Source organism: Carettochelys insculpta, chromosome 1 (assembly GCF_033958435.1).
Source record: "Carettochelys insculpta isolate YL-2023 chromosome 1, ASM3395843v1, whole genome shotgun sequence".
Taxonomy (NCBI): Eukaryota; Metazoa; Chordata; order Testudines; family Carettochelyidae; genus Carettochelys; species Carettochelys insculpta.
The window spans coordinates 353,443,205-353,467,298 of NC_134137.1; the positions used below are offsets into that span (position 1 = coordinate 353,443,205).

Below are 24,094 nucleotides of genomic sequence, written 5' to 3' on the forward strand. Positions count from 1 at the left end.
TAGTGTGACTAGGACGTTTAGTGCTTTCTAATGGTACTTTCAAGTGTAATGGTGTCTTTCTTTTTAGGGATGCTGAGTTCATTTAATCAGGATGGAGGATTGAACTCCTTGCCAAGGCCTTGGAAACATTCTGAGCAAACTTTGCCTTTCTGGAAGGCTGTGATTTATTTCTTTCCAGGCTTGCAAGAAGTACTCCATATATATTGTGCCTTCAATGTATGCTAGTTTTTCCTTCATATGGTCTGATTTTTGTTTCTGGTAGAACATGGATTTTAACTCTGCAGTGTTACATGGTAAGCAGCATGTAGATTAGTGCCATGTGTTAAAGTTGGAAAGTTCCCTTCCTTTTTTCTTAGTTTATGGCAGCTCGATCAAACTGTTTTTGTTCCATTTTCTTTCTGTTACATTTGAAGTTTTCTCTTTCCCCCACAACTCCCTCCATTTCCCAGTTGTGTGGTTAGGAATTATTTTATTGCTTAAGGATTCTTTGTATATCTTGTGACAGTGGTTAATATTGTTTGGTTTTTAACAATACCCTTTGTTCAGAAATGTTGACTGGGTTTTTAACTCTTATGGCTTTCTGGGTATTCTCATCTCATCTCTTTCTTTTCAATCTTGTCCCCAAGGTATTTAGCTTGGGTACAGGCTGTGATGTGTCAGGTCTGACTTGTTTAGATAGGACTAATTGACTGCTCTTTCTTAGACAAGTACCACTTTTGTTTGACTTATTAACACACCTATGTCACTCAGGTCTAAGTTTGTTATGTAATAGTCAGTGTTGCTTCTCTCCATTACTGAGCTCAAGTTACATTATAGGAAATCCCATCTTGCTTTTCCACTGAAACTGACAAAGCGGGTCTTTGCCCACGAAAGCTTACGCTCCATAAAGTCTGTTAGTCTGTAAAGTGCCACAGGACTTCTTGTTGTACATTGATTAAGATTTTTTACACACACCCAGTACTTCCTTTCCATTTCTGGGGATCATACTGGTGAAACCATGACTGAATTTCAAAAGCACATTTTACTGAGGTACTTCATTTTCAGGTATGTTCTTCTCTTCCTTTGTGGGGTGAAGATTCATTTTTTCTGATTTCTCATGGGAAAATACTCTTGACCTTAGTACAGTGACTTTTTACTTGGCAATGTATATAGCACAGAAACATACAGAAGGTCTTTGGATGTTTGGATCCACTGCTGTTTTTTATTTAGATGATGCAATGTACTAGTTCTTCTTTGAGCCATACTCTGGAGTATCTTCCATTTCCCCGATTCTTTTGTTTTCTTGTGTAGTTCCTTGTAGCCAATGTGGCAGTACCTAGAGGCATCTTTGCCCAGTCAGGTCCTACAATATGACATGACAGATTCTGAATAAAGAATCTTTATATAGTGAGGCCCAGGCATGTGTGTTCCAGCTGCTTATAGAAAAACTGTGTGCCCCAAGGGCCAGTGCTGTCTCCACATCCAGAGGAGGGGTGGGGCACTGCCTGGTCAGCTCACAACAAGGCCTCTCCCCACCCCTCAATGGCAGCTGGCACATGGGTGAGGTAGTCCATGAAAATCAGTGCTGGCAGGCAGGTTATGTGTTGATATTTTGCATGAGGCGGAGGTTCCTTGCATCTCCCCCAGATATGAACCCACATAAGGGCCAACCAAAATCAGGTCCTAATAGGTTAAATTTTGAAAATTTTACTTCATCTTAAATCGGCAGCACCTCCATTGAAATTATTGTGTTGTAAAATTGATGCAAGCGAATTGGGAACACAGAACCTAATCTTGCTAAACATACGTACAGGAAGTCAAAGACTACGTACGTGAGTAAGGTCATTCACAGGGAGTGTTAGCTGTATTTGTCTTTATTAGTATATATTGGATCAACGCATTTGCAATAGATGCAGTAGAATCCCCTACTGCTCTCAGAGAGGAAACGTAACTGAGAAAGACAAAAATGTCAGAATCCTATAATCAGATGCAGAGTACATGTTCATTCCACAGATTTGCACATATAGGCTGCAAATGTCAGGTTTGGTGTTCAGGGGTGACCACCAACCAGATGATCATGAATGACTTGTCAGTCCTGGGCAGTCTCCCAGCTGATCATGATCTCCAGTAGTATAGTGAAGCTGCCCCCATGGCAGGCTCCTTATCTGCCCTGGCCCCATGTCACCTGCCTGTTCCTGGAAGTAGCCAGCATGGCACCTCATTGTATGGAGGGACTGGAAGGGGGTCATGGGTCTTGGCACACTGCTCCTGCCTGTAAGCACCGTCCCCTGCAGCTCCCATTGGCCAAGAACGAACAACTGTGGCCAATGAGAGCTGAGGGGTGGTGCCAGCAGAGAGGGGCAGTGTGTGGAGCCACATACCTCCCCAAGGACTCTAGGGTGCACTTTGGCCCCCTTTGAAAGCAGCATGTGAATGGGGCAGGCAAGGAATCTGTCTTATCCTCACTGAGCCACTAATGGGGAGCTGCCTGCAGGTAAGAGCCACCCAATGGGAGGCTGCATACCAACCGCCAGCTTCCTCCCAGAGCTAGCACCCCAAATCCCATCCTGAACCCAAACCCCCTGCCCCAGCCATGACCAGTGATGCCTCTAATTTTTTCCACCCATGTGTGGAATAAATTTTGTTATGTGCACTTGGGCGTATGTGGATGTACACCACAGGTAGAAACACGTGCTGCCAGCTGCGGACTCTTGGCTAATCATCTGGGCACCATCTGAATCTCTCCTGGGTGAGTGCCCAAGTGTTCAGCTTACAGAGAACACTGGCCTGGGCTCTGATCTCCCCCACATTGCCAGCACCCCATACCTCTTGCACCCTGGAGCCCCTCATGCACCCCAAGCCCTAGCTCTGAGCCTCCTTCCAGAGCAAACACCCCAAATCTCTCCTGAATCCCAGACTTTCCTGCCCCAGCCCTGACCTCTGACCCCTGAGTCACTATCCCATACTTCCTCCAGCACACCGAACCCCATTCTGCACTCCAAGCCCCAGCCTGGAGCGGCCTCCCACTGCAAACCCCTTGGCTCCAGGCCTGAGTCCACACTCCCTACCAAATCTAGTGAAGTGCATGAGGGTAGTGGAGAGTGTGCGACAGAGACAGGGATGGAGAGAGCGAGGCAGGGCTTTGGGAAAGGGGTAGATCCTGGATTGCCCTTCAATTCAAAATGTGACCTGAGGCATAGAAAGATTGGCGACCACTGTTTTCGAGAATTAGAGTCCAAGGACCCACTTGAACTGATTTGCTGGCTCCACTTCTGACAAAGGCCAGCACTACTCTGCACTACAAAGGTATGTCAAGTTACATCGATGATCATAAGCTGTTTTAATCACTTTGGTTGTGTACATCCATACAGTGCTCCTTGTGTCAGCACAGTGTGTCCATAGTCCATGGTCTTGCATTGACAGTGAGAACATTTCATTGTGGGTAGCTATCCCACTGGGCAAGTCACCACCCTCTGCTGCTTGGAACACTGAAAATGGATCATGGGGGAGCAATCACCCTCTCATGATGTGGATCTTTCTGTCCCATCATTCCATGGGCTTCTAACTTCATTTTGTACTGTTTTTCAACAGCTCTTGTGAACTGTGCACCCACAAGCTGGCAACGTGGAGCCTGAGCAGCTGACCAGTCTGATGGTGAGTGTTATGAACTCAACACTGCTGATCCCGCAGCATTTCATGAGCGATAAATCAGAAAGTCAATGGGTGGTGCCTGCCTTGCTGTCTGCCAAGGTAAGAAAGAATTCAAGATTTCTGCTGCCATTCACAGAGCAGCTGCACTTGGGGGACTGTTGGTACTTGGATTGAGTTCCTTAAGCACTAAGTGGTGGGATCACATCATGATGCATTAGTGGGATGACAATCAAATGCTGCAAAACTTTGGGGTGTGCAAATCCCCTTTCCTGGAACTGTGTGCTAAGTGTATTGCAGCACTGTGGCGCAAGGACACCAGTATGAGAGCTGTCCTCCCAGTGGAGAAGCCAGTGGTGATTGCTGCATGGAACCCAGCAACTCCAGACCCTTACTGGTCAGTTGTGAATCAGTTTGGAGTCAGAAAGTCTGCTGGGGCGCTGCAGTGGTGCAAGTGTGTAGGGCCATTAACCATCTCCTGCTGCGAAGGACCGTGACCCTCGGTACTACACAGGAAACACAGGATGGCTTAGAGGTGGAGTGATAGATGAAACACATATTCCAATTTTGGCCCCAGACCATCTTGCAATGGAGTACATCAGACAGAAGGGGTACTTCTATGCCATCTTGCAGGTATTGATGGATCAAGGGGGCCATTTTGCTGACATTAATGCAGAGTAGACAGGAAAGGGGCATAATGGCACGTCTTTAGTAACGCTGGACTACATAGAAAACCTTCCTTCCTTCCTCCCTCCCTTCCAGAGTGATCCCTCCTAACCTTTGCTCATGTGGTTTATAAGTCCTTATAACAGGGGCCTAGAGAGCACCAACAAGTCCTTCGACAGCTGGCTCAGCAGGTACCTTGACCAATTAAAAGGTCACTGGTGCTGCCTTTTTGACAGACCTCAATGAAGAAAATATTCTGATGGTCACCGCAGCCTGATATGCTCAGCGTAACATTTGCAAAGTGAAGGTGGAGGGGGGAAAGTTTCCCAAGGTGTGGCCTCCTGAGGAAGGTAGGCTAGCTGGTGATTTCATAGAAAACTAGAACTGGAAGGGACCACTAGAGGTCATTGAATCCAATTCCCTGTCCTCTCAGCAGGACCAAGCACTATCTACACCATCCCTGTTAGGTGTCTATCTGACCTGTTCTTAAAGATCTGCAGTGATGCAGATTCCACAACCTCGCTTGGTAACTTATTCCAGTGTTTAACCACCCTGACAGTTAGGAAGTTTTTCCTAATGTCCAACCTAAACCTCCCTTGCTGCAGTTTAAGCCCATTTCTCCTTGTCCCATCCTCAGAGGCCACGGAGAACAATTTTTCTCCCTCCTCCTTGTATCCCTCTCTGAGGTACTTGAAAACCACTATCATGTCCCCTTTAAGGCTTCTCTTTTCTAACCTAAACAAGCCCAGTTATTTCAGTCTTCCCTCTTAGTTCACGTTCTCGACACCTTTAATTATTCTTGTTGCTCTTCTCTGGACCTTCACCAACTTCTCCATATTTTTCTTGAAATGTGGTGCCCAGAACTGGACACAATACTCCAGCTGAGGCCCAATGAGTGCTGAGTAGAGCTGAAGAATGTCTTCTCGTGTCTTGCTCTCGACACTCCTCTTAATGCATCCCAGAATCATGTTTGCTTTTTTTGTAACAGCATCATGCTGTTGACTCATGTTTAGCTTGTGGTCCACTATAACCTCTAAATCCCTTTCCACAGTACTCCTTCCCAGACAGTCACTTCCCATTTTATATGTATGAAACTGATTATTCCTTCCTAAATGGAGCACTTTGCATTTGTCCTTATTAAACTTCATCCTGTTTACCTCAGACCATTTCTCCAGTTTGTCCACATCATTTTGAATTAAGATCCTACCCTTCAAAGCAGTTGCAACCCTTTCCAACTTGGTATCATCAGCAAACTTAATAAGCATACTCTCTATGCCAATATCTAAATCGTTGATGAAGATATTGAATAGAACCAGTCACAAAATAGACCCCTGTGGAACCCCACTTGTTGCGCCCTTCCAGCATGACTGCGAACTATTGATAACTACTCTCTGAAGCTACATCTACACTGGTATGCTACATCAAAATAGCTTATTTCGATGTAGCGAAGTCGAAATAAGCTATTTCGATGAATAGCGTCTACACATCCTCCAGGGCTGGTGCCGTTGGACAGCACTACGTTGAAGTAGGCGCTGCAGGGGAGCGTCTACACACCAAAGTGGCCCAAATCGAAATAAGGGTGCCAGGAACAGCTGCAGGCAGGGTCACAGGGCGGACTGGCACTTCCGGGGCAACAGCAAGCCGCTCCCTTAAAGGGCCCCTCCCAGACACACTCAGCCTGCACAGCACGCGGTCTGCAGAGCCACAGGCACGCACACGCCGTGGAAGCAGCATGGACCCCCAGCAGCAGCAGCAGCAGCAGCAGCCAGAGGCCCACACACCCGCCCCTGGAGGAGCAGTGGTTGCCCTGCTCAGTGCCATGCAGGAAGCAGCTGACCATCTTTTATTTGAGGAAGATGAGCTGTCCTCGGGGGATGAGGAAGCAGCCCCAGACCTTGCTGCTCTCCCAGCCGCCGCCCCCCCCGCCGCACACGCCGCTGGCTGTGGAGATACCCCACAACCACCGACTGGTGGGAGCGGCTGGTGCTCGGCAAGTGGGACAATGACCACTGGCTCTGGAATTTCCGGATGAGCCGGCAGACATTCCTGGAGCTCTGCCAGTGGCTCACCTCTGCCTTACAGCACCAGGACACACCCATGCGACGTGCCCTCACCGTAGAGAAACGGGTCGGCATCGCTGTCTGGAAGCTGGCCACTCCAGACAGCTACCGATCCGTAGGGCAGCAGTTCGGCGTGGGCAAGGCCACCGTTGGGGCAGTCCTCATGGAGGTAAGAGGACCCACGGGGGGGAGCCTGGGGGGGGGAGCCTGGAGGTGGAGGGCCAGACACACCCTGCACACCCCTCACCGGTGCTCTCTCATGTCCTTCCCCTGCAGGTCGTCTGCGCAATCAGTGCCCTGCTCTTCCACAGGCTCGTGCAGCTTGGGGACCTGGATGCTGCCATCGTGGGGTTTGCCAGCCTGGGCTTCCCAAATTGCTTTGGGGCTCTGGATGGGACCCATATCCCCATCCGTGCCCCGGAGCACAGCAGAGGATGCTTCCTCAATAGGAAGGGATACCATTCTGTGGTCCTCCAAGCCTTGGTGGACAGCCGGGGCCGCCTCTTGGACATTTATGCTGGCTGGCCTGGCAGCACCCATGATGCCCGGGTGTTCAGAAATTCGGGCCTGTGCCGCCGGCTGGAGGCAGGGACCTACATCCCCCAGCGGGAGATCCCTGTGGGGGACACCACCATGCCCCTCTGCGTCGTCGCAGACGCGACATACCCCCACCAGCCCTGGCTCATGCACCCTTACACGGGCATGTCACAGCCAGCCAGGAGCGGTTCAACATGCGCTTGAACCATGTGCGCCAGGTGGCTGAGCGCACTTTCGGCCACCTCAAAGGGCGCTGGAGGTGTCTCCTCACCCGCCTAGATGCAGGCCTCACCAACATCCCCCAGGTTGTGGGCGCATGCAGCGCATTCCACAACCTGGCGGAGAGCAAGGGAGAGGCCTTCTTCCAGGGCTGGGCTGTGGAGGCTGGCAGGGCCGACGTCCAGCCACCCGCTGCCCCCAGTCGCCAGGTTGACCCTGAGGGGATCCGGGTCGGGGAGGCCCTGCGGGCCCACTTTGACCAGGCTGCGGGCGACCACTGGCAGGGCCAGCTGTTGGTGAGCCACCCACTGCACCCCCCATCCTCCACAACACTCCCTGCCCCCACGTCCACACCACAGAGAACCCGAGAGCACACCCCCCCATACTTCTGTACAATAAAAAATGGAATTTTTTTAAACAAAACCATGCAACCCTTTGTATTATTAATAATATGAAAAACAGAAGAATAAGGGGGGAACTATGTACATGGGGGGGCAGTTACAAAACAGGGGTAGAACAAAAACTATTTACACCAACATGGGGGGAATGAGTCCAAAGGAGGGGGCCTTGGGGGGCAACATCCTCGGCCACGCACCCCTATTGTCCTGTGCCTGGTGTTGGGGGGTGCGACCCACGTCTCGGCCGGAGGCCTGGTCGAGGCTGCGTGGGGGCCGGGACGACTGGCAGGTACGGCCGGGCGGTGTCCAGAGGCCCATGGTCCCCCTCGGTGGCAGGCCCCAGGACGGCTGATGGTGGAGGGACGGCAGGTGGAGCGGCAGGCGGAGTGGCGGGCGGAGTGGCGGGGGGGCCAAGTGCTCCACGATGGCATCGAACGTGCACATGAAGGCCCCCCAATCCTCCTGGCGCCAGGCCAGCACTCGCTCCTGGAGGTGGAGCCGCCGCTCCTCCACCTGCAGGTGCCGCCCGGACACCTCCAGCTGATGCCAGAGGGTGGCGAGCAGCTGGGGGTCCGTGGACGCCCGCAGATGGCCATGCCGCTGTCGGGCTCGTCCTGGGGCTGGTCCATGCTCCGCCAAGGGGCTGGCCTGGTGGGATGGCCCCGGTGGGCTCTCCGGGACAACAGATGCCACGCCGGTGCTCTCCGGGCCCTCTGATGGTGCAGCTGCGGAACAGAGGGGGGAAGAAGAGTGGAGACAGCTGTTAGTCTGGGCCCTGACCCGTGGCCCTTGTCCCACCACCCCTCTGCTGCTGGTTCCCCATCCCCATCCCCCGGAGATGCTGCTGCTGATGATGATGGGTGTCCAACCCCCGCCTCCGGGGGACCCTAGGTTCCGCTCCCCCCATCCCCAGGGATGGGGCATGGCGCTGTCCTGCTGGGGGGCAGGGGCTGATGGACTCTTCTGAGGGACATGCCACTGCTGTCCTCAGGGCCATGGTCATCTGGGTGTGTGGAGGGCCCTGGTCATGTCTCTTGTCCCCACCCCTTAGCCCCGTGGGTGTGCACCAGGGGGGTACATACCTGACGCTCCACTCCCACAGCTGGGGGACAGCCATCGGGTGGATGCTCTGCTGGAGCTGCGGGAGGGGAGGGCGATCTGGAGCTCCCCGTCGCTGGAGGCCCCCTCCTCCTCCTCCTCCTCTGGTGTCCCAGGGGTGGGCTCCTGGGGGGGCCCTGGGGTGCAGGTCTTGCCTCCGGGGCCAACTCTGTCTCCGGGGCCTGCTGGGGCTCGTCGGCCGATGTGTCAAGGGTGGCCGGGGGGGAGGAGGGGTACCAGGGGCCCAGGATTTCCCTGAGCTCCCTGTAAAAGGGGCAAGCGGCGGGGGCGGCCCCAGATCGGCTGGCCGTGTCCCGGGCCCAGGCGTAACCCTGCCGCAGCTCCTTCACCTTACTCCTGACATGGTCAGGAGTGCGGGCAGGGTGACCCTGGGCAGCCAGGCCCTCGGCCAGCCAAGTGAACGCATCCGCGTTCCGCCTTTTGCTCCCCATTACCTGCAGCACCTCCTCCTCGCCCCAGAGCCCCAGCAGGTCCCGGATCTCGGCCTCCGTCCAGCAGCAGCATGCCCTGTAGTGCACAGGATTTCGGTGGGTTTCAGTGCCTGAGAAGGCTTTTTACCTGAACAGGATTTAGCAGGTGAGGCAGAGAAACTTGTTTTCTGAGCTTCCCGTTTTATGGGGCTGCCCCTCCCAATTCACCATACACCTGGCAGGCTAGTCCCTCCTCCCCACCATGTGGCTCTCCTCCGCGCCTCCATGTTCTTGTTTCACTATAAGCTGCATCTGCCGACTGAAGCATTTTATGAACTATATCCTCCTTACTCCTCCTAGTTTGCCACCTTATCTGACAGAGTTGCTCTGTTGGGGTAGAGGAGGGGGTCCTCAAGGTCACATCTGCAGAAGCCAAAGAAACAATTAACATAAATAGTATTGTGAGTTCTCTCACAGCGGTGAACCACAAAAGTTAAACACCTCTTTTTCGTTGTCCCTTTGCTAGCATACAGCTTGGCAACAGTATGGATGTACTGTTGAGGTGGTGGCAGGGATTAGGAAGAGGGAATGGGCAAGAAGGAACTAAGGGACTAGATGGTTTGCAAAGAGGACCGCTACACACACTTATTCTGAATATGAAAACCCTTTTTCATAGGCCGGGGTAATCACATATCTCACTCCTGAAGGTAAGCCAAGATGCAAAGGTGCATGTGGGAAGCTTCAGACTGAGTCTGTGTGCTGCTTGCCTGTATGCTGCTCTAGTCTCTGCAGAAATAATTGCTGGTTGGCATGGCAAAGTTCCCTACAGTGGGGAGAGAAACAAGGCAGCTCTGCCAAGGAACCTTTGGCAGAAGATTACAGAATACCTACAGGAACGTTTCCTAGAGATCACTGTGAAGAATTCCTGGGTAATCCTAGTGCACATTAATAAACTTTTTTGCCAGGTTCTCAATGCATAGCTGCTCAGGCTCTGTTGTTAATTTCTATGCCTTCTTTTTCACCTACCATATAACAAAGTACATTCTCCTCTCACCATGCAGTATCCAAGCAAAATGTGAGCTCATGTCCCCAGCATTAGGTATGACAGAGGTGCAGTACAGGACTGGTGTGGCCACTTTGAGGTCAAGAAGTCCTGATTTAGCACTCACTGGATGGCACTGTTGTGTGTTCCACATCTTCCTAGAACTCCACTTCCTCATTTACTACTTCATTCTCTGCTGACCTCTGCTGCTTCCACTGAATTTTCTATGGGACTCTTGGTGACATGTCCAGTGCTGCACCAGAGTGACTGTTGGCCTCTCTTGCCTTCTGGTAGGCCTCCTTCAGCCTCTGGCTGCGTGTCTTTAGCAATCTGCCTATAGGTATCAAAGTTCCTGTGGCTGGAGGCAAGTTATGACATCATAGCCTCCTCTCCTCACAGACCCAACAGATCCAATAGCTTTAGTGTATTCCATGTGGAAGTGCATCTACTGCAGAAAGCCAGCATGGTCAGCTGTGAAGATGCTATGTGAACTGTTCACACTGACCAAGTAATAATTGTAAAAAATCCCAGGCTTTTAAATGGGGAGGGGGACATGCCACCTGTATACATTCAAGGTGACAGAGTTCAAACTACTGACAGAGTGGTCATGATGGGCATTGTGGGATACCTCCTGGAGGCCAGTTACGATGACAGAAGCAAGCACAGCATCTACACTAACATTGCATCAATATAATTTTGTTGCAAAATGCCCAACACATCTTATTGTGGTAGTTTTAGTTTGTTGGTATAGCAGGAGAGTTAAATCAGCAGGAGAAGGATTGTAGCATGTGCACCTTCAGTTTTATCAACAGAACCTGACTTTTCTCATCAAAACTACCTAGTGTAGACGGTTTGAAAATAACAAAAATACAAACTATATGAATTAAAATTTAGCACTGCCCGTTAAGTTAAGCTCCTTTGATTGAAAGTCCTCAAAAATAAAAAGCCACTATTAACTGGCATCCATAGTTTTTGTGCAATAACAGATGGGTGTCATTTGGAGATGCCAAAATGACACTGTATTAATGAACTTATTTTTTGCACATTTATTAACACAGTGTAACCCACACACCTATGTGTGGTTAACTGCCCTATGTAGTGGTACCTAGACCACTTCACAGAGAAAGAATGTGTCCTCTACAGCTTAAACTGAGAGCCAGCTGGCCTTTAGCTCAAGCTGTAGAGATGCCTGTACTAAGGTCCCAGATTGAGTCTGCCTGTGGACAGTTACAACAGCATACACAAAGCATGAATGAACGTTTTATGATTCTATGTGTGGATTACACCTGCAAATGCACATTCTGCCATTAACCCCCAAAGCAAAATGCTCAGAAGGGCTATGTCTACACAGCAGAGCTATTTTGGGATACAAATAGCTATTCCACGCCTGTAAAATGTACCTGTTATTTTGAAGTATTTTTCAAAATAAGAGTTGCACTATTTCAGCATCCCTGGAGCCGTTGCTGCAGGAGGAGTAAGGGATGTTTCAAAATAGTGCATTATTTCAACATTTGGTGCTGTTTAGACAGCCGCAAATGCAGAAATAGCTTGTTTCGAACTACACTCAAAATAAGCTACGCATAGCACAAAGGCTACATCTACACAAGATAAATTTGATTTTTAATAAATTATATTTTAACCTTGTTCTTTTGAATTTAAATGTCCACAAACCCTCTTGAAATTCAGCCTATTGTTTTTCCGTGTCCCCTTTGCCCTATGCAGATTTGACAGTGTGAGCAGTGCATTGTGGGTACCTATCCCACTGAGCCTTAGCCCTGGAGTTGCTTGTGGGTGTTTCATGTTAGAATCTCAGAATGCAAAGCACTGTCCTAGAATTCAGAGCACCCAGTAACAGAATCCAGCCCTCCCGCAAATCCACCCAGGTTCCCTGTGCTTTGCATCCACTGCGGACATTGGCATAGCAGCAGGCAGCTGTGCCTTCAGCCCTCCCACAAACCCACCCATGTTCCCTGTGCCACGTGTCCTCTGCAGACATTTGCGTAGCAGTGGGCTGCTGTGCTATCGGCCCTGTCCACCCCTGCCCAGTTCCATCAGCTGTGCATCTGGACCTTTATATTTGCAGGCCTGGGCACTGCAGAATTCAAATTGAAATTCAAATTCTAGTTCAATCAAAAATTCATGGGCCTCCTGTGACCTTCTTCCTGCACCCCTGGATGGAGAGCAAGAGACGGAAGCAGCCATACATGGAGGGTGACCATGTAGCTTTGTGGGATACATATGGGACACTTCTGGAGGCTAATAAATTCTAATTAAAGACATGGTACTTACACACCAGCCTTTATTTGAAATTTGAAATTGCTGCCATACTCGTCCCGTAATATTGGCATTTTGTTACAGGTATTAGAGCTAACGGTATTTGCAATAACAACAGTGATGTTTCAATACTGATTGTATCTGGTAGTGTAGACGCAGCCAAACCATGTAGCTTATTTCCAGTTTAGGCTGTCACGGGCGAGGGGGAGGGGGAAGGTAAGTTTGCAGGAAAAGCGCAGTGAGGACAAGGCCGCGGGGACCTGAATTCTCTACGCCCGACAGGTGGAGTGGTGGGTGCCCAGAGCACGTTTGTGACCCAGCCGCTCCGAGGGCGCAGGGCTTTGCTTTGGGCACTTCCTTTACGACAACCTCCCGCTCCCCGCCTGCCGCTGTCTCTCAGCCGCATCTCCCGAGGCGTGCCCGGCTGCCGGCTGGCGCTCCACAGCCCCCTGCCGCCCGCTGCGGCCCCAGCTTCTGAGCCTCGCGCGTGGCCCGCCGCCGCCGGCCTCCGGCTGCCTCGCACCCCCTCCCTCGCCGGCTCAGGCACCAGGCTCCGGGCAGAGGCTTCGCCGCGGCCAGTGCGCAGGCTCGGCCGCTCCGGGCATGCGCACCGCGGTGCTGGGAGCCCGATCTGATAGGGAGCAGGGGCTGACACTACCCCCGTGTGGGCGGCGGAACGTCCCGAGGATGACGTGCGGCGTTCTCGAATCCCGTGGCTGGCTCGCTCGCTCGCCGCTGGTGCCGAAGGAAAGGGGAAAAGCAACAAGGAGGCAGGAGCAGGAGCGGCGCCATGGCGGCCCTGGAGCGGCCCGTGCCCAGTCCCGAGGCGTTCCTGGGCCAGCCCTGGGCCGCCTGGGTCCGGGAGGCCGCCCCCCCGCACGCGCACGGCGCCGCCCTCCCGCACAGTAAGGGCACCACCAGACACAGAGCCCTGCCCGGGCTCCCCATGCTGCTCCCCTCCCCCGGGTCCACACACGGAGGAGGGGACGGGGCTCGCCGCCCGGGCTGGTGGGGGGCCGCGGGGAGGCCCGCGGCTGTGCTGTCCCCCCACTGCACTAGGGGCTGCCTTCTCCCCCACACGCCAACGCACAGACCTCCGTCCCCAGGCGCGTGGGGAGGTGCGGAGTCCGCGGTACCTGCTGCCGGCACGGTACTGGGTCCCTCAGCTGGGCCAGCTGCCTGGGGTGAGGGGCAGCAGGAGGATGCTCTTGCAGGGGGCAGAGTGGCGGAAGAGAAGAAGCGCTGGGATGGGAGGGGGGCAGGAGGATGCTGTTGCCCAGGGAGGCAGGCACTGGTACTTCATGGCAAATGCAGTGACAGGGATAGTTGGGTTTTTTTTGCTGTTAAACCTATACCCATTAGCTCCTTCCCTTCTCAATAAACACATCTCCTTTGACTGGCTCCGACTTTTCTTTTCTTCTGCAGGTGTAGATCTAGAAGAAACTGGAAAAGAGGGTGGAAAAAGCAGGGAGGTTATGAGGCTTAATAAAGAAGGTAAGTGCAAACCACTGGTACACCTGTCTGTGTCCTAGTGGTTGTGAGCATGGTATGGTCTTACGATGGTATCATAACATCATGTGGATTGTTCTGTTGGGTAACCGTGAAGAATGCTTAGCAGGCTTGAATAGACACAAGCAACTGTCACTTCTGACACTATGTGTCAACTTCTTTTAAAATATAAATGTAACTGGTGTGTGTGCATAAGTGATACATGGTAAAGAATATAAGGCAATTTTAAGTCAAAGGACAATGTGACACTCTATAATGAATTTTTTTGTAAGAGGTTATCCTTTTGGTATAACATGCCCTTCACTTCAGTATGGAAGTACACATGCATACACTTGGGTTATCAACTTCAAGCAGCTTAATTCTAAAAGTTATTAGCAACTGGAAAGACAACAGTATAAGCTGTTTTTTGCTCTCGCTGGAAGATAATTGCTTTGTGGTAATATTTAAGTCAGTTCATATTCGTTCAAGTTGCATTTTGGTCTGAGATTGTTGTGAGGTGAATGTGGTTACAGATAACTATATGGATAGTTCATAGTATTACATTTTATTAAAATCAGCTAATGTGTATAACCTGAGACCAAATCTAATAAGTTGTTTGAGAAATCAGACTGCTGTTCAAAATGTTAAGTTTCCTGGTGCTGTGAATGTGAACATGCAAATACATCCCAGTGTATAGACAGTTCTAAATATGCAAGAGGCCTGTAGGCTGGTGGAAGAAACAACTTTGGTGTGGCTGCAGGCTCTCAGATCTACAGGTTTGTTTGGTAGGATTTACTCAGTTAACACTTGACTATAGTATATTATGAAATTTGTGAAGTAGTATTTGGCAGATTTTAAGGGTCACTTTGCTGATGAAATATTTAGTTTGTTATAAGATGAATGTTGTGTTTGTTTTTTTTTAAACTCATAGCCAGATCACCACCAAAAATATGTTTGGTATGAAATTGGTTCATAAGAAGCAGTCCTGCAGCCGTGAAACTTTTACATGACGTACTAAGGATGAGAGAGATCACATTATCAATAAAGGATGCTCCTGGTGTCATAACAATATATATCTTTAGAGTATCTACATCACAGAATCATGGAATGATTTTTTTATCACATTAATTTTGTGACAATGGTAATGTTGTTGGCAACTTAAATGAAAACTTTCCTTTTCCAGATGAACTTTATAACTTTGTTGTTCAAATTCAGAGGTAATTAATGTAAATCATTCATGCTTTACCATACCTTAGAAATCTGTTACTACTTTCAGATAGCAACTTGCAGGACTTTTAATCCATTTGTATAAATTAGCATGATCTGAAATATTTTTACCTTACTCATTCAATCATCCTGTTAATGTAAATTGTCATACCTTAGCCATCACTGTGTCTGAGTACCCTTTGCAAATCATGAATGAAATTTGACTCTCCCTGCTAAAGTTGGGAAAAATCTAAAGTGCCAGAGTCCAACATGCAAATATGTGGGCAATGAGATTTGTAACAGTACTTGTAGTTGTGTCCTGATCTTGGATATGCAACAAGTTTTGTATGGATTGAGAATGTTTTTGTTATGATCAAGGCTTGTGAACCTGGAATGTCTTTAGTTCAAATCCATCTTGACTTTGTGATCTCATATAATTCAGTTCGTTTCCTTATACCACAGACTACCTCCAAGCTATAAACTAGTTTATAAACAGGATTTCACAAAAATCTGAGACTTCATGTGGGTTATAATAATGTTTATTCCATGAGGCTGTCTCTAGACTGCAGGCTTCTGTCGCCAAAACTTCTGTCAGACCGCAGATCTGTTGGAGCATTCTGTCAAAATCCCTCCACGCTTCGTTCCATGTGGAAGTTGGGATGTCTTGACAGAGGGTTTTTTCAACGTTTGGCCCTGTGTGGATGGGAGAAATGTTCAAAAAGCCTCTCCCGACAGAACTGTCAGCAAATGCGTTGTGTAAATGTCAGCAATCTAGACTTAGCCTGAAAGTAAGTTATTTGTAAACATTGAAAAAATCCAGAAATCTTCATTTGATCAAATTAGCTTTTTCATAGCATATGTCTTTTGTCATGATTATAAATACCAAATGTCCCTTTTAAAATATTCATATTTTAAGTAATTGTCACTTACCAGGGATTGCTTGGCTACTTAGTCTGTATTCTATAAAGCACTCATCAGATGTTGTCTAAGTTCCTCTTATCAATGAGCAAAAATAAAACCATATAAAAACTAGCAGCATTTGTATTCCTATTTGTGCAAATGAGATAGATGAGGAAGTAATATTTGAAGAGGGGCATAACCCATGATGGATCATTTTTTGGTGGTATAATAGTATAGTATTTAAGACTCTCTTGCTCTTTATGGTCCAGTTTACGTACCTCTTTCAGCAGTAAGCAGTTATGTAAAATAGTTCCATTCATGTCACTGGAGTCTGTGTGAGTAAATGCTCACCTCTGAGAGTGAGCAGCTAAGAGTTTGACTTTAATATGTAATTCATGTAGTGCAAAAGGTGCAATGAGGCCATATTTAAAAAAAGGAGAGAGGAAAACTAGAGGGCTGGACTCGATGACCTCCTGAGGTTTCTTTCAGCCCTAGGATTCTATGAGTCTGTGAAATTAGAGAATTACTAAAGACAGCACCATGTGCTGCCCCTTGTTTTACTATTTGTATAGTGAAAGAAAAAAGTGGAGGGAAAGAATCATAAATATTTGCTTATATTTGCACGTGAACGTTCTTTGACCATGATCATAACTCCTTTATGTTTACTTTTTGTTAATGTGGTTGACTTTTACTGTTGTGTATGTTTGTGGAAAGTATATTTCAAAGATATATATTCACAGGAAAATGACATTTGAATGCATAATTATTCGTGCAAGAAAAGCTTGATTATTTATCTAATCAGGAAGCAGTATAATGTGACCTATCTCACAAATCACAGCCAATCAGTGTAGCTCAAATGGTGACTACCAAAACTTGGAGTACTGTTTGGAATTTTTACGTAGAGTCAGTGCCACCTTTTGTCAAACAAAGAGGAGTGGACACTCAGCTGGCTCGCTCCCTCCCTGCCCAGCCTCCTCCCCACCTCCACCCCAGCCAATCCCATGTCTGAGGTACCAGTATGCAGTACTGGCAAGTATCATCACAAAAAAAAGCACTGCTTAGAACTGACTAACAAATTTGAGGAAATGAGGATTTGCTTGTGGATGTTATATGTACGATATGAGACTAAATCATTGGATCACTTATTTGCTATGAAATATTCTCTAAGCTGTAATTATATGACTATGAAGTTGATGCGAAAAAATCACCATTTCTGTGATAACCTGTTATTTTAATAATTTTATATATATTATGTATATCAAATATTTTCACTTACTCTCAAGTGAATTCACATGTTGTGTAAAAAGGAGTGTCCTTTCTTATATGCATAAATCTTTAACGTTGAAAGAGATGTGTGCTTTGTTACACTGTACATGTGTTGAGATGCGTTAAGCAACTATCGGCTGATATAGCTTTACTGATTTTGCACCAGAGATGAATTTGCTACATTGGTGTTTCAGTTTAAATCTAGTGTCTCTCTGGAATCTCTGCTTTAGATTCTCTGGAACCCCATAAAATTGAAAGGGTCAAATGTTAAGGTTGATGTTATAGCCAATTTGCACTTTTCCAGTTCAAAAGATTTTAATGTTCCAGTTTGAATCTGATGAGTGCTGAAGTTTGCAACTCATCGCTTTACAGCCACATAGATAAGCAATTCATTATAGCAGAACAAGTTATAATCTATGTATCTGTTTTAAAATTTGTGTTTATCTGGATCAGCATCACATATGCCCAGTCTCTGGGTTCAAACTGGTGACTACATTTGGAGCTGGACTGCTGAAAGGATAGATAGCAAGAGGAGATATGTATCCGGGGAAGGAGTAAATTGGGTCAGAATTACAAGTATCAGGTATTTTCCCTCATATCCTCCAATATGTAATATTCGCCTGCAGGACAGTTCTGCAGATGAAGACCTCAGTAGCACTAGAGTAAAATTCATGGACAGCCTAGTCCAGGTGTTGGCAACCCAAATAGGATGAAGAGCCATTTTTTTTGAATTAGGTAAGAAGCACAATAATTCAAGAGCCGCAATGTCTATGAATATGAGACAGTCCTTTATAAATAACATCAAATCATACTTTTGTAAGCTTGGTTTTAAGAACAGTGCACACACAATGATTTATAATGTGATACATGTATACTGCAGGATGTTCACAAATTTTTTACATATTCAGTTTCCTCAAACATTACATGTGTGCTTGTACCATCTTAAAATGTGTAGTGTCCTTCAGAGCAGGAATGCTGGGAGCTTCCTTTTCCTTTACAAAATCAAGACTTTATTAGCAACACGATTAGAACACAAAGATGGTATCATATCCCACCATGCGCTGCACATAGTAAAGAAGGAGTTATCCAACATTGAGATCACATACCATTTGGTATTTAGATATAAGTTGTTTTTGTTGGGCTTTTAGATGTTCACCATTTATCAAAAATTATCCTGGGGTTGTTCTTTTTTTTTAAACTTTGCAATTATAGTGTTGGGAGCCGCAAAGAAATCCTTAAAGAGCCGCATGCGGCTCCAGAGCCCCAGGCTGCAGACCCCAGTCTAGTCATTTTTATTCTTAATATCTGCGCTGTACATAACATGAAAATGATGATTCCATTATAAGTGATTCTTGGAAATGAGGATAGGGAGACAGCAGAGGATGTTTTCAAAAGGGGATCATAGAATATAAACTTGAGTGGTGTAGGAAAAAAAATCCCAAGGAAAAGGTGGGAGGGAAAATAATCAAAAGTGGAGTAATAAGAAAAGACAAAACAAATTAGTTTGTCAGTGTTCCTTGCGAGGACGTGGTTAACCATTGGGTTGTCCGTGTTCTCACATTCACAGCCAGATCAGTTGGATATACAGTCATTTGGCTTTGTGGTGTTTTCTAGGATTCTGTCCTGACCTCCTGTGCAACACTGAGGCTCTGCTAGGGAATAAATATTGTCAAACTCTCACCTTAGCTGTGTACTATGTCATTATTGTTTATTATTATGTATTTATTTAGCTCTCTTATGGTAGTCGCCTGAGGTTTTGTCAGAACTGGGATCTAGTTATGCTGAGGATTGTACAAAATACATCTGAAGTTGTAGAGTAGGTTTCAGAAAAGCTTACATGAACGTGTGCTGTGTTTCCTCACGCCAAGGTGGGTGAAAGAGTGGATGATGATAGTGTGAATGGTGCTTTCTGCCCATAGATCTTCCAGTCAGGATTTTGGATCCTTTTAATGTATGTGTCTAAACTGTCAACTTGTTAAAAATTCTTTCAATATGTAAAAGAATTTGCTACTTTTAAACTAGAACATTTTTTTTCTTACATTCTGCATAGAAATCCTTGAGATTGCTAGATGAAAGGAATCCAGCTACAATGTTGAAAACTCCTCTTCATTTACCAGAAATCTTTTCAGACAACATAGACTCATATTCTTCTTAGTAAGTTGTTCTAGCAAAAATACATGTAAAACAAATTCTAATATAGATGTACAGTTAGATGCTTCAGGACTCAGTCCACTGATGCCGTGGAAAGATCATTATGTTGGTATAAGTTTGAGTCTGAGGATCTAAGTGGTACCTGATAATTGCCCTCAGCATTTGTGCTTGCGGGTTTACTGGTGATTGGGAAATCAACCTAATGCTCTTCAGGATAGAGATTTTGAATTTAGTGGGAAGCTGTGTGGTTTTCTGTTGGCTGATGGAATTACCATGAGATTTTTCTGTTTCACATTCTTTGTACTCATTGCAAATTATGGTAACATTTGGGGTGATGAGAAGATAAGAAAAGAAATGGGTATTCAGTGGCCTATTAGGGATCTCTTCTGTAGTGAGATCCCATTGTCAATCCTAGAGAACTGGTAAAGTGGCATGATGTTTATAGTTCTGTCTCTGTGCTTTAAGTTGCTCAGCTGATGGGATGAAAGGTTAGGAAAATATTTAACAAACCAGCTGTTTTTCCCCCACCCTTTATCCTCTTTCACAGCCATATGTGTGGTTGCCAGTTTAAGAGTATATATCCTAGTCTGATGTAATGTTTGTTTCAGGCTGTACTTGTAAACCACTTGAGCTGTTGCAGAGTGGGGCTTCATGATTCCTCAGGTCCTTTTATTCAACCAAACGTAAATTGTCTGTAGTTCATAAGCTGCCTTGATGATTATTCAGCTATTTTTTCACTTTAGCATTAGTATTTAAAGTCTTAAATAACATACACTTTGCACTCAGCCTACCTTCATAGCAATTCAGTTAGCCAGAGTTTAGAAATACGTGCTCTTACTTTGGTTTACTACTGGTTTTTGTTTTTCATAATTGTGTGTTCCAGGAACGACTCTGGGTTTTTACATTAGAACAGGCATTGTGCAGTAAGAGCAAGGACTGCAAGACAAGAGTTCTGAGTTCTTTTCACACCTCTGATGTCAAGTTTGAGCTCGATCAAGTCACTTAATCTCTCGGCTCTGCAGCTGATCGGTCATAAAATAGAAATAAGCATACTGTGATGGAGGGGCGGAGAAATGCTATGAAAGGGGCTACTGAAGTGACAAGGACGGAATGAGGGGTGGGCAGGACTCCCTATCCCAGTTTTGTGGATGGTGTTGATCTCTGGTCTGTGGTGGCTTCTGTTTTACTGTTTGCTTGTTACTTTGTTTTCATAGAGTTTAAAGCCAGATGGAACTATAAGAACATCTACTCTGACCTCCTGTGTTTTACAGGCCATCACATTTCACTGATGTACACCGATGTTGAGCCCAGTAACTCGGGTTAGAAGGAAACATTTCATTTCTGAGGAGACTAAACTATTGTGGGTCACTAGCAGAGAACAGGAGAGACAGATGCCCAGAATACAGGGCATCTGACCTAGTGGTCAAGCAGAAGTCAGGCCATATCTGATACAAGGAGGTCAGAGTCCTACACAGGCCAGAGGACAAACAGAGAGTTGCGTGCCAACAGGTAGGCAAGGTTTGGTTTTTGTTTTGTTTTTTTAATTGTTTAAGTTATGACTTAAAAATGCTGTTTTTTGTCAAAACAGGGATGGGAAAAAAGTAAGCCTATCCATTATAAAACTTGGTAGGGTAGGTCCCCAGGCGGGAGAGGAGAGCCATGGAGAGGGGTTAAGACACCATTAGCACAGTGACATGGCCGATGATCAGCAAAAAAGGAAAGTTTCTCCCTAGGGCAGGCAGGATCAGGTTACCAAATGATCAGAAGCAGGACACAAACCTGAAAGCAGAATCACAGCTCAGGAACCAGAGTCAGGCCAGGTTTGAAGTGAAGCCAGGGTGCAGGAGCAACGAAGCACAAGGTGCACAGTCCAGTCCAAAGTGGATCCTAGTTGCAAGGATGACTTTCTGTTTCTGTGCTGGAAGCAAATAGAGTCTGTAGACCACTAAGTAGAGCCTTCCAATTCTGTACATACCTGCTTTATATCTGCAGCTGTGGTTGTATTGTTCATCATCTTTGCGGGTCAGTTGCGATCTAAATTTTTGTATCCATGCAGGACTCTAACTGTCGGAACTCCTGGTGTTCTGCCACTCAGTTCTCAGGACTGGGTCTCTGTCTGAGTTCAGGTCTTGTTCTAACAGCTAGCAGATCCCTGGGAGCAGATTGGAATTTGCTAACTCCAGACAGCCAGGATTGAGGGCCTGAAGACATGCAGGCTGCGTCTACATTAGCCCAAAACTTCAAAATGGCCATGTAAATGGCCATTTCGAAGTTTACTAATGAAGCTCTGAAATACATATTCAGCGCCTCATTAGAATGCTGGCAGCCGCGGCACTTCAAAATTGATGCGGCTTGCAGCTGTGCGGCTCGTCCGGACGGTGCTCCTTTTTGAAAGAAACCCACCAACTTCAAAATCCCCTTATTCCTATCAGGAGATAGGAATAAGGGGATTTCAAAGTTGCTGGGGTCTTTTCGAAAAGGAGCCCTGTCCAGTTGAGCCGCGCAGCTGCAAGCCGTGTCAATTTCAAAGTGCCGCAGCTGCCGGCATTCTAATGAGGTGCTGAATATGTATTTGAGCGCTTCATTAGTAAACTTCGAAATGGCCATTTACGTGGCCATTTTGAAGTTTTGGGCTAGTGTAGACATAGCCACAGTGTCAGGAGATTAAATATGTGGGATATACCCAGATGACCCATGTTCCATGTTGTAGAGGAAGGTTGAAATCCCCAGGATGCCTGCCGATGTGACAGGGCGTGGGGGGTATTCATTTTCAACCCTAAATCTGATGAGTTGGCAACACAAGCCAAGCACTAAAAGAATTATTTACACACCGTAATAATAACCAGTCCATCTAGTCTCCCACCTTCAGCTCTGGTGATCCCTGATGCTTCAGAGTAAGTGGGGAAGAAGGGGAGAACAAAAATACCCCCAGCAAACCCAGAATACATCTGGCCAATTGTGCATTAGGGGAAAAAAATTTCTCCAGGGCCCTTGTCAGTGAGCAGCTGAAATTCTGAAGCATGATATTTGAGTACAGTAACTGCCTTATTTCAGAGCTAAACGTGTTCTGTTGAAGGCAATGGATAGCTTCCTGTTCTCTCCATGGCCAATAAATAGGGGATTCTTAGACTTAGAGGACCAGAAGGAACAACAACCAAGACTAACCAACCTGTCCCCTTCCCTCTTTTTAGTCAAGATGATGGATTCGTGCATGTTTTCTAGAAAGACAACTAATTTTGTTGGAAAGACTTCAAGCAATGACAAGTCCACCACCTCCCTGGCAAGGTGTTGTGATGCTTAGCTACACCCATTGTTAGGAAATTGCATTTTATTTCAAGGCTAAATTTGTTTAACTTCAACTTTCTGTCATTAAATCTTGTTATGTCTTGGTCAGTAAGATTGAAGACCCGTTGCTGTCGGATCTTTTACATTTTGAAGTGCCTGTACTCAGTGATCAAGTCACCTCTCAGCCTTCTCTTTGATAAACAAAATCGTTTGAGCTGCATAAGCTTCTTATTGTAAGACCTGTCTTCCAGATCCTTATTCATTTTTGTGGTCCTCCTTTGAACTCACTGCAGTATTTCTGTATTTTTTGTAGAGTAGATTTGAAATGGAACACAGTATTCTAGTAGTGATCTTACAAATGTTTTGTACAGAGTTAAGATTTTTTTTGCTATTTTGATTTTTGTCTTCCCCTTTTTATACATCCAAAGATGATGATAGTTATTTCAGCTACAGTATTTAATACATTGTGACTATTAAACTAGGTGATCCAGATGATTCTGTTAGAGTAATCTGTTACTGGTTGTGTGTGTCTCAGACACATCTTGAGTGTCTCCTAGGGGCTGGGTGCTTTTAGCACACCATGCACCTGCTGCAGGCTGCCAGATGACCTTGGTGGCTCTTCCATGACCATCAAGCCAAGCCAAAGTCCAAATGAACCCCTTTCAGGGTAGTAAAGAGACAGATAAATGAACAGTCTCACTGCCATTACTGTGGTCTTCAGCCCCAGGACTGAGGCCTTTAAATTCAGCCCTTTTTTGTTCTCAAAGTTCTGTCTCCTTCTTGGTCAGGCCTGCCAACTACTCCTGTTTACAACCCAGGAGCCCTATCAAAAGCATGTACTCACTGCTGGATTTCAGTTTGTTGCTGCTGCTTCCCTGTGCTTCTTCCTTTCTAGCCCCTTTTAACTTCACCCTGACTTCAGGGCTAAATATTTTAGGTCCCCAGCTTTAAGCAAATGCAGGCAGAAAGAAACAGTGGTTATCCCCAGAGCTCCTTTGGCTGGAGGGGGGAACCCTGCTTTGGGTATGTCTACACTAGAAAACTAGGTTGAATTTGTCAAGGTCAATTTTCTAGCACCCAATATTGTAAAGTCGAAGGTGCATGTCCACACTGGTAAATGAAGTCGATGGAGTATCTTTTAACATTGCTAGGTTTGACTTTGACAGCAATGCATTGTGGGTACCTATCCAACACTTCCAGCTTGCTCCGTTGCATTCTGTCCCAGTGTGTGATGGACCAGAAATGTGTCGCAGGTCATTCTGGGTGTGTATCGTGAGCATTCCACAGAGCACTTGTCTCTTTCCCCTCCCTTTGGAAAGCAATGGCAGAAAGGGCCTTCACACCCTTTTTTCATGCTCATGCAGACTCCATTGCAAAGCTAGCATGGAACACCCCCCCTGCAGCTTAACACAGTTGTGGCAGGTATTATGAGCACCTCACACATTA

General features: G+C 46.8%; 1 protein-coding gene across 4 annotated transcripts in view; it reads left to right on the forward strand.

Annotated features, from left to right (window-relative positions):
• Positions 1–13,104: 13,104 nt before the first annotated feature.
• ATXN7L1 (ataxin 7 like 1) overlaps positions 13,105–24,094 on the forward strand; it is a 199,166-nt gene continuing 188,176 nt past the window's right edge. For 3 of the 4 annotated variants that reach the window (XM_074984152.1, XM_074984153.1, XM_074984154.1), the window contains exons 1-2: positions 13,105–13,257; positions 13,778–13,846. In XM_074984152.1, the coding sequence (XP_074840253.1) occupies positions 13,143–13,257; positions 13,778–13,846 (184 nt within the window). In that variant the 5' untranslated portion in view covers positions 13,105–13,142. Of the gene's footprint in view, positions 13,258–13,777; positions 13,847–24,094 lie in introns of those variants that run through there. The other variant, XM_074984149.1, reaches the window with a different exon arrangement.